At 38.5% G+C, this 11317-nt stretch overlaps 1 protein-coding gene across 1 annotated transcript; it reads right to left on the bottom strand.

The window, feature by feature from the left end:
* Positions 1 to 47: 47 nt before the first annotated feature.
* Positions 48 to 9273, bottom strand: cdh27 (cadherin 27). The gene is made up of 17 exons (XM_042502541.1): positions 9253 to 9273; positions 8363 to 8485; positions 7889 to 8038; positions 6895 to 7036; positions 6629 to 6792; positions 5760 to 5891; positions 4722 to 4904; positions 3676 to 3989; positions 3452 to 3594; positions 1852 to 2076; positions 1544 to 1765; positions 1312 to 1433; positions 1121 to 1225; positions 795 to 881; positions 655 to 706; positions 487 to 566; positions 48 to 254 (listed from the first exon to the last, which is right to left on the bottom strand). Exons 1-17 carry the CDS (start codon positions 9271 to 9273, stop codon positions 48 to 50), a joined length of 2472 nt encoding a protein of 823 aa, XP_042358475.1.
* Positions 9274 to 11317: the final 2044 nt, after the last annotated feature.

The raw sequence follows: 11317 nt of genomic DNA, 5'->3' as shown, positions 1-11317 counted from the left end.
ATGTTCTGTTTCAATGCTCAAGAAAAAAAATTGTCATAAAAAACCAATCAGTTTTGCATATGTGGTGGCTTGCACATGGAAGCCAGTTCCTTGAACTTGGGGCCCAGATCTTGTAGTGCTTTGTCAAATGAATCGTCTTCGGGAATGACGATGTTCTCCAGCTCTGACTGGTTGTCAAAGTCCCCTTCCTCTGCATAGGTGTGAGGCTGGTAGTCCAGCAGATCTGCCTCTTTCTCCTGCAGAGAGGAGAGCCTCTGCAAGAGGAGAGAGGGGGGGAAAAAAAGTTTATATACAGTGTTTATTGTACTGCCGCTGTCACATACATGCTTTTAAGATGCCTTATACTGCAAAGTAGACATTATTAGCAATAGCTATACACTCTTTGTGCAATACATCAGTCTAATAATCCATATTGGAACTATGTTAAATTGCATCGTCCCTATTAAATATAAAATACAAATACACTACAGTAAGTGCACTACCAACCCGATGAAGCAGGGCTTGGAGGCCTGCACCTGTCACATAGCTTGAGTTCCTTTTGTAGAGGTAATTCATTTTGTTCATGTCTTCGATCTGTACAAAACAAAGTAAACAAAGATCAAGTTCCTTCAGCTGCTGCTCCCTCAAAATAATGAACGCAAAACAAACAACTGCCTACCTTGTGGGCGTGATGATAGCCATTGGCTATTAAATAATTCCAATTTGTCTAAGATTGGAGAAGATTGAAACAGAAAATTAGTAACTGACTGCAAAGTAGAGACTGATTAAACTGACCTTCAGTGAGTGCATATTACCTGGTTCCAGCACTCATTGAATAGGTAGGAAACATTTTCCTTTCGGTTCCCCCCCAAGTGTGTGTAGAGGAAGTTTTGCTCGATATCCTGATGAAGAGACTTAAAAGAGCCAAATATAATTAACAGCTTTTTTGAAGTACAGCAGGTCCAAACACTTGAAATAACAGTCATTTTACAAGCCATGCCTTCTTCAAAGTATGCGTGAGAGAAAAACCTATAAACATCAACTTTAAGCTTCTCATAAAAACTTGAACACATACCTAATTTATATCCTGCAGTTTAACCGGTTTAAAATAGTTACAGTACATATTTCCATCTGTACCAACCCTTGTTGAAACTTTGCTGTGTTGCATTCCATCATGCAGACTCTGTCCAGTGGACGGGCCTTGGTGTGTCTTATCAGTAGGAACTGCCAGGACACTGTCAGGTAACTTGAAAGACGAAAAATAAAAATTCAGTTACTGATATTTACATGAAGAGAAATCTGCTCTGTGGTCTGTTTGCACCAAGCAGTGACCTTGCAGTCTGTTCCTGGTTGCTCAATGTTGGATACGAGGAGGGTTTTTCCAGAGGAATCAAAAGTCTGCAAAGTGGTGAACTCTTTTTTGCAGCTGATGACAACTGCCATCAGTAGCAGAACTGTTAGCGAGACAGAGACAACAAAACTCAACTTGCAGTGACTTATTTGAATATTAACAATTCATATTACAGTGCATGCTATTACTAATGGCAACAATTCATTTTCTTACACAGGAGTAAAAACAGTGAGGTAAATACTACGCCCATAGCTCCAAAGGCAGCTGTTGTGGCTGTGCCTTGGCGGTTTCGGCAGTCGGGCGTCACAGAGCAGTCACACACGGTCAAACTGAGGTTGTAAACACTGAACTTTCCCTGCATGTCAGAGATCTTCAGATCAACTGTGTGCAGACCAGCATACACACTGGGTTCCTTCACCAGACCGGCTGTGTACCCTGAAATAATCACAAAATTAAATGATTTTTTTAAATTTATTTTATGTTTGCTCTGATATGTCACTACGTATCATAGCTGTTTCTACCGTATGAGGGACTCAGTTTCCATTTTCCTTTGACATCCCCCAGCAGTTCAAATGTGAAAGGCCCTCCGAAGGGATTCTGATCCAGGTCAAAGGCTGTGATGCTGGTGGTGGTGGGGTCGTCAGACACACACACATCCACAAAGTTCACCGTTGGCTGAGGCACGTTGTCGTTCTGGTCGGTCACATGGATGTTCAGTGTGGCGGTGCCTGTCAGAGGTGGCTCACCTGTCCAACACAGAAAACAAGAATCTACAACCATGCTAATGATCCTTTTGAGGCTGTACTTTCAGCCAAACACTAACATGTTTGGCTGAAAGTACTATGTTTTAATTATGTTAAAATTAGCATAAGCATGCATTTGATAATAAGCAATGTTGCAGTACTCAAGATTGGCCCTGTCCTCGAGATCACGATTTGAAGGTCTAGTCTGGGCCTTGACTGTGTTTTTACTCTGCGTTGTCTCAGAAAGAGATTTTCTTCGAGACCAGTTGAGACCGCAACTGCGACGATATCAATAAATATCTATGCAAAAATGGAGCACTGACTAAAGATGGTTAAGTTGATTTGAGCTTATATTTGTTTGTTCATAGAAAAGAAAGGACAGTTCCCAAATAAACAATTCATCTCTGCAATGCCTTTTGATTATTTTATAAAGACTTATCTCACAATACACTAAATACACACATCTATACTGTATATAGTATTAAAAGAGGCGAACAATGAGGAATCTTCCTTTGTCTTCTGTGGGTCTTTTAAGGTCAGTTTGAGTAGTTCCTATGGTTTTCATGGTCTACATTTTATCACGCAGTGTGGAACTTGCACTGGTCTGGTCTTGGGCTTGACTGTGTCAAAGTCTTGGTCTTGTCTCAGTCTCAATGCAATCTGGACTTTGTCATGACTTGGTGTCAGGTTAGGTGGTCTTGACTTTAACACTGTTAGTTAGCAATAAATACAAACAACAGCTAAGGCTGCTGGGAGGGGTATTACTTCTGCTGGCATTTGGTCAAAAAACAAACATATTGGACAACTGAAAATGTTGACCTGTTGGTGGTGCTAGATGAAAAGCATTACCAAAGTCATTACAAGTTACCCCAAGGGGGGCTTGAATGCATGGCAATGTATCCACTAGTTGCTTAAACATTTCACTTAAAAACCACAAATATGAACTTTATACATTTTTATCCATTAAAGGGTTCTCTTTTTTTTTCCTAAGCAGCTGTAAAGGTCCAAGGACAGACGGATGTCGTCTGAGGCAAATTGTGATTTGTGATAATGTTCTTTATAAGCAAAATTGACTTAACATGTAAAGTAACTGAGGTTCATCATCTGGGAAACCTAAATGTCTGTGCCACTGCCAATCCGTCCAGAAGATTTTGTGATATTTCACAGAAAAGGTGAAAATTCTGACTTGCTGGTGGCACCAAAGTAAAAGTCAGGGGATAAAAAAGTCATAAAGATTGTGGATGCACATTGCCATAGAGCCATGTCCTTAGGAAATGTGTCACAACACAGTGGATATTTGATTAAAACATTTCCTTGGTCGTAGAATTATAAAATAATTGATTTGTGACAGCACCAGTCAGCAACATCTACATCTCACCATCGTCCACTGCGTGCAGTAAGATGGTGTAGACACCGTCAATGACATGCGGAGATTCTCTGTCTGGTGATTTCATTGTTGTGATGTCTCCTGTGTGGGGATCCACGGTCACCCAGCCCGCAGGATCACTTCCCACCTGGTACCTGTGGACAGATACAAACTGCTTCAGTGTCGAAGGTCTCAGATTGTATATCAAACATGTTCAGAATAAACATCCCACTTACACAAAATCTCTTGCATGATTTGAGTCGGGATCGGCAGCGGTCACTTTCTCGACCCATGTTCCAATGGGTGCGTTCTCCTCCAGCATGGCCTCTTTGACAGCCACACTGAACAGCGGGGGGTCGTTGACATCCTCAACTTCGATGGTGACTTTTACTGAGGGAGGCCGAGGTGCATCAGGATCATCGCCTTTAATGGCGTCAACTCCCCAGAGGCCCGAGGACGTCTTCTCCTTCACTTTACAAGAGAAATATGGCGCTTCGTTTTCCACTGAGATGGTCAGCTCCCTCTGTGCTCCCTCCTCAAAGTCTAAAGGCTGAAATTATACAGTAGTAATGTTTTTGAATTCAATTAAAGCATACAGACAGGATATAACTTGTAAAATCCCAGAGGACTATGACAAATATCAGTGCCTGACCAAGCACATTCGGTACCCTAGGCAAACCCCACCCCCAAAATTAAATTGATCATTATCTTTTATATTTATAGTATTTATTACAAACAAGAACGAGAGCTAATGAGAAGTCAACACAAAAAAACAACCAGATAACTAACTAAGACTAATGATAATAAAAAAAACCCAATAAAACGCAGCATGTGGAAATTTGCAAATTTGGTAGTCAACTTGGATTGCTTTTTCCTTTTCAAGATCCAAGATTCAAGATTCAAGATTCAAGATTCAAAAACCTTTATTGTCTATCACATAGTGACAGAAAATTTCCTTCAGTTGGGGGCTCATTGAACATGAAAAATATTCCCTCCCATGAGACTCACACAAAATCACAGCAGTTCCATAGATCAATAAAAACGTGTGCAAAGCTACATTAAAAAAAGCAATGAGTATCTTGCCTTGTTTAAAAACTATATTGCAGTGGGAATAAAAGAGTTCTTGTAAGTTTTCTCTCATGCTCTCCACATACACTCCACTCCCCCCTGTGCTGGCGCCATAAACTCTATGTGGCCTATGGGCAGATCTGACACTGCGTGTCACAATAACATATAAGAAGTGGGTGTCAGGTTATGTTAAGCATGCAGCTGAGCAACTTACTTTGATGACAGTCAGGATTCCATCATTGGTGTCCGGGTCTGTTTCTATTTGAAAGTGCTCCCCCTCGTCACCCTGAATGGTGTATTTGGCTCTCCACGCCGGGCTGTTTGTGGTGTCGATGTCCATCGCATGCAGCCTCAGAGGAGACGTCTCAGTCTCACCTTCTTTTACTTTGCCAGAGCCCTATTGTATGTATCCAAGGTGCAGAGATCAGAGGAACTTAATCTGTCGTAGTGCTTCTTAGTGCTCATATCGAGTATGTACACCACACCCTGAGTGAACAAGGATTCATTTTTTATCACCATTACTTGACAAGAGTCGATTATATTGTTGTTTATTCACTTATAGAGCTGATATGGCTTTTTAAACATGTAAAAGTAAATCGATTAAACATTTGTTTGGTGTTCTTGTAAATATTGCATGTAATCATCTGCAGCTTTCTTTTCTTAAAATAATGTTGTTTTTTGGGGTGCACATAGTGGTTCTATAACCAGTATGAAATTCAATTGCTGAAAAACACATTTGAAAAACATTAAATCCAAAATACAGTTAATATATTATAAAATGAAACTGAAAAAGTAATTACCTCTTTGCAAAATCATTCTGCAACTCTCTTCTTTTTTTTAAATTGGTTTCTTTATTTCTACTTACCCAATTTTGCATGTTTGTGTGCTCGTTTTGATTACATCCTTCACTGCATTGACATTTAAATTTAATTTCATTCAGTCTTTATTTGCTCATGGACAACTGTAATGTAAAAATTACCCAACCCCTGAAAAAAAATCTTTTCTTTTACCATAACTGAATTTTTTTTGCCTAAAACATGATTTCCTGATATATATTCATTTTGAAAAAAGCAACATCACAAATAACATGTCAAGTACATCAGAATCATATCACTATCACTGTGTGTGTGTGTGTGTGTGTGTGTGTGTGTGTGTGTGTGTGCGTGTGTGTATGTGCATGTGTGTGTAAAAGCATGGCATTCTGTGTGCAGACATCATTGTGAAATTGTCAAGAAAGTAACCAGCTGCTTACTGTGTGGCCGCTGATGGTTGGGAGGTGGTTGTTGCCATCCTGGATGTGAATGACAACAGTGGCTGAACTGGACAGACTGACTACGTCACCATGGTCTTTGGCCTCCACCACCACTGTGAACATTTCAGCCGCCTTATTGCAAGCAAATGAAAAAATGATGAGATTCCCTTAATTGTAAACAGAACTATATTAAGTTATATCCTGCACCCTCAAAAAGTAGCTTGATGATTTTGTACAATCACTTTAAAGTTGTTTAATGCAGACATACCCTTTGTTAAATGAATAATTCCAATAAAAGCATAGCCACTATGCAGGGTTGTTGGTTACTGTTTATAAAAACAATTGCCAGGGAAAGTGAAAGCCAACCCCAGATTAACTCACCTTTTTAAAAAGCCCCAACCTCACCTGAGCGCTGTGGGGCAACACGCCCATAAATGTCCAGAGAAAATAATAAGGAAATAAGAAAATACAGGCAACGGGCAGAGTCACTGCAGAAAAACGCACCGCCGCACACTCTCAGAGGGTCATATGTGACGACTGAGAGGAATTACCTCTGCATAAGTCTATACATTGTTTGTTTAAAAGGAAATTCCTGCATATTATATTTTTATACAGGACACATCAACATCATATAGTCACTTAATTAAATTAAATTAAGTTAAATTAAATGAAATTGCTCTTTTAAAAAAGAAGTTCACTCACCCTGTACCTCGGTTTAGTTCATATACAGTAAATGTTTTTTAAAAAACATACTTAACATGTTTTAAGACACTGGTAATAAATACAGGTCATGTAAAATGGAACTTGCAGAACAGGAAATGCTACCATAAACAAATCTACCGTAGAAAACATACTGCACCGACACTTGCCTTGTGGTCCAAACATCCTCTGAATGAGATCGTTCCAGACTCATCGATGAAGAATTCAGTATCAGGGGAGTTTGGAGTCACAGACTTTATTTCATAGTGAAATGTTGAGTTTGGTGTCCCACTCTGGTCTCTGTCACGGGCCACTAAAGTTAGGAGACTTGACCCTGTTGGGAAATGACCAAACAAAGAAAGGAGTGAGCTCAAAACACATCGTGAAGGGAAGAAAACATACTCTCTAGAAGCGTACTATGTACTATTTTCTTTACCTTGTGTGGTTTCCTCGTCAACTGTGATTTCAAACAGATCCCTCTGAAAGCGTGGTGGGTTGTCATTGATGTCCAATATGACCAATTCAACTCCCAATCTGGTGTCAATCGACAAATCTGTCTTTCTGGCCACAAACTTCAGCTACGGGTTGATACACAATGTAAAATAATGATGTGATGAAATTGTTGGATATTGCAACTGTATCATGAGAAGGAGTAAGATGGGATTTACTCCAGGCATGCAGCGGACACTGTATCGCCTGCTCATATATGCTCATACCCTAAAAAAGAATTGATAGTTTCTGCAGTGTTTATTTTTAATTCCTTATAACAGTAATAAAACTATTCTATTTTTTTCAAAATGCAGCCAGATTTATGTTCAAACAAAGGGTTAAGCTATCTCTTACTGAGCAACACTTTAACTCAAATACTAATGGGTATATTTCTGGTAAAACCGTCCCCCACATTTTTGCTTGATGTTTTGCTTTTGTCAGATTCTCAGTTTTTACTGTAATACAGCTGCACACATCACAATGCCAACTCATCACTCAATTAAATCAGGGATCAGGATTTACAATATATTTATTCAGTTAATGATCTCCTAATCCATGTGTAAAACTTTGTAGTATAGTACTCATTCTTGAGAACTGGGACATTATTGTTCAATTATGCAGTGAAAATATTTAAAACAAAGAGGATTATAACAGTACATTTTTACACTGATGTTATCATTACGTACTGCTACTTTAGATTTTTGATCTGATTTTTAATTTTGTAAAATTTGCACATAATATAAAAATGACTTTTTAAGGACATCAAACGTTTAAAAAGCATGTTTATCTCCAAAAACAGAATGAGTGTGTTTATGAGTTCTAATTTTAAGGGTTTTTTCTTCTTTTTTTAATTTTTTATAATTATTTGCCCCATTTTTCAAGAATAGATGATAAGGCAGTGGTTGACTAGTTGATGCTATGTTATATGTGTTGAGTCTAACCTTTAGTATTTTCTTCTCCTCGTAGTCCACAGCCTTGTGCACAGACACAATGCCAGTTTCTCCATTAATGGAGAGAACTCCCTTTGGCTCCTCATCCACTCCTTCCCCATAGAGATGAAAGAATACTCGATATTTTCGCTCAATCTTAATCTACAACACAACAAAAAACCTCTTACAGTTGGATTTAGGCAGTCTGAGACTGTTTATTTGCCATTCCATATATGAACATTTGGATATAAGTGATAAAGAAATTATGTCAATACAGACAAATAAAAAAACTAAGGTCCTGAAAAAATAACTAATTAACTTAAGAGGTTATACATACAAATGACAATGTTTGATTACTGTAATTATTATAGTCCAGAACTATCAAATGATTGGATTAGGAATTAATATTTGAAAATTAACGTGATGTTTTGAGGCGACACTGTTTATTGGCTGACTGTAGTTTTCTTTACTCAGTGGTTTTCTCACCTTGCCCAGCTCGTACGGGAAGGGCCCTGGATTCCCCTCCTCAATAGAGAAGGTGCCAACGATCCAAGACCTTCTGTGGCGGCTCAGCAGCTCTGAGCACGTTACACTTGACAAATAATAACCCTAAAAGACAAACAGCCAACCAATCCTGAAGCACACAATCTTTACAATGAAAATCATACAATGCAAAGTAGGAGTGTTTGTTTGAGGCGGGAGCTGGTAATTTATGTCATCCGTGCACTTGTGAATAAAGGTCTCTGGTGATGCAAAGTTGGTGAACCTGTTCAGAAATGCACACGTGAGCGTTTCCACGAAAGCGATAGTATCATGGTAGGATACTGTACTCTGGACCCTATTTATACCTAAGAGGTCAACTTTACATCAATGACTTAATAAAACACTTCTGTGGGGAAACATTGTTACAGTTAATGGATTAATGTAACCTTGATTAAGTCCTTCTGAGGGTGTTTTGCACCTCTCGATAATATTTTCTGTTGTTTATGTATATACTAATTTGGTTTCTGCAAATGTGTAAACAAAAAAAACACCAAAATAAATGAACTACACAAACAAAAAAAAAATAACAACTGACCTACATGGAAACATCAACTTAAAAACAAGATGAGTTATGGAAAATAATACTGACTGGGAAAAAAAACACACACCTGACTGAAGTAGTAATAACAGATAATAATAAAAGATAATAACCAAAGTCTTGCAACCTTATAATTTGAAATCATATTGTGTCACAATTTTATTCCCAAATAAAGAAATACTCCTGGTTACGAAACACTGAATCAGAATTTGACATCTATGAAATAAAGTAATAGCACTAAAATACTCCAAAATAAAATAATTTCAGAAAATTTGAAGTAATTATCGTTACATACCAGGAGGAAGAAGCGGAGCATGATGCTGTTGTGATTAGTACATCCAGTCCTGAGTGTTCGGACTGACTTTTTCTTGACATTTAAGCAAAGAAAGACAAGACCCTGCCCTTTCTCCTTAACACACCCACACACATATGAATGTAATAATCACATGGGACTTTTGAAACTGCACTGTTGTTACTGGGACAAAATATGATGTATTTGCTGAAAACCATCTGCCTCGTAAAACAACCGACAGGCAGCGTTGGGGAGTGAACCTGTCAGACTTCATGTAATTAGCCTTAAGCAGTAGTTTGCTGACAGTTCAGCTACATTCATATTTGCACAGCAATTAGAGTAGTTGAATTGCGTTTTGTCATTTTTTTTGTAGTTAACAACTGAAGCTGCATACCCTTTGGGCCATGGAAAAGAATGTTATTTTTAGTTTTATATTAGGATTGCTTCTCTGCTGTAATTTAACTCCATTTGAACAACTTCACCCCCTTTTTCTTTCACCCTGACCGCTGTGAAAGCATGCCCAGGCAACACAGTCGCCAGGCAGAAACTAAAATATTAAAGTTAAATACATTTGGTGTGAATTAGTATTAATTTCTGCTATTATTAACAAATGTTTAGAGATGTTGTTTCTTGCTGTTTTAGAAGTTACATGGCTACCCAGATAAGGGTTAAGGGTCAGGGTCAGGGTCAGGGTTATCCTGCATGAGGAAATATCCTCCCGTGGGTTTTAGTTTGTGAAGGCAGGTGTCTGACTGATGGACATTGTAAATGTAAATGTGAAAGACTGAAACGTTCAGCAAGTTCCCAACAACTTCTTTTTTTCAAATTCAAATGAAAATTTCAATAAAATAATAAAATTTAAAAATAGCTCCATAAGGTTTTACAAAGTAAAAGTGACTCTTTTTTTTCATAATTGTTTTTTATCAACGATTATTAAAATAAAACGTGGATACAGGTGATAGGCAAAATACCGAATATCAGCCCCAATAATTTGCAAGGCCGATAATCTATCAACCCCTACGATTACCCATGAATTATGGGGTATTTTATTTTTTAGTTTTTGAATGAGATGTGAACAAGGGGGCACTTTTACAATAAACTCAACTTATGCTAGCATGTGAGGGTTTTCTGCGTTGAGCTTGATACCATAACAATGCAATGCATTACTCTCTACTTCTTAAAAAGTAATCTGATTACTTTACACACTACTTCCTACCAATGGTAATTCGTTAAACTACTCCTTAGTTTTCTGTTACATCCCACAAATTGATAATTGCGTCCTATTTCCTCAAAATTCAGACTTGACTTTTGTTGATGATGATAAGGATGACATTTTTTTTTAACCCTCTGTTGCCTGTGACCAGTTGGCTGTACTCACATGCAAGCGGTGGAAATCGTCGTGGAGACAGGCCGTATCATTCATCACATAAACAACCACAAGCTTCATTGTTGCTTTGTTACTTGCCTGCAGCTTTTAACAATTAAAATCCAGTTTTGCCAGTGTCGGGCTGCCGCCATTCTCCGAGGCCGAGGAGAGCTCACCTTTGCCGGGGTGTATTTCCCGGAGCTTCGTGTTGTTGTGCTGTCATAGTAGGTGTTTCAGACCTGTTTGGTGTCGTGTTTTTTGGCAAGAGTTTTAGCGCCACTACCTACAGCAACAGTTTTTTGGTCACCTTTCCACCAGACAAAATCAAAGTACTAAGTATATTTCCGGCCTTTGAGCGTTTGCGCTTCCATCTTCTTGCTGCTTTGTGACGCGCATGCGCGGCGCGACTAACGAAAATGAATCCGCCGATGTGACGGTTTGATTTCAGTGGTGGGATGATAATTAAAGTAACGTTTGAACGACATTTTTGATTTTGGGGTAGCTGTCACAGAATTACCGACATGTTATGAGTAAATAGTTACACAACAACTGAAAAAAGTAATGATATTAATGTAACGCGTTACTAGTAACCCGTCACTACCCAACACTGGTTATACTTTCATATCACAAGTCTATTTGTTTATGTTTTACAAAGTAGTACTGCTTTTTCTATGAACCAAACTAGATTTCTCCCAAGTGTAC

This window comes from Plectropomus leopardus, chromosome 2, assembly GCF_008729295.1.
Source record: "Plectropomus leopardus isolate mb chromosome 2, YSFRI_Pleo_2.0, whole genome shotgun sequence".
NCBI classification, from domain to species: domain Eukaryota; kingdom Metazoa; phylum Chordata; class Actinopteri; order Perciformes; family Serranidae; genus Plectropomus; species Plectropomus leopardus.
Note: the sequence above shows the minus strand (reverse complement) of the source record. Positions and strands in the feature narration are given on the sequence as shown.

Excerpts from the sequence above, each read along its gene's own strand:
- cdh27 (XM_042502541.1), bottom strand. The coding sequence starts at position 9,273 with ATGCTCCGCTTCTTCCTCCTG. Across the intron at positions 4,905-5,759 it reads CAACCATCAGCGGCCACACA|GGCTCTGGCAAAGTAAAAGA; the intron begins GTAAGCAGCTGG and ends TACATACAATAG. Across the intron at positions 2,077-3,451 it reads ACTGCACGCAGTGGACGATG|GTGAGCCACCTCTGACAGGC; the intron begins GTGAGATGTAGA and ends TGTGTTGGACAG.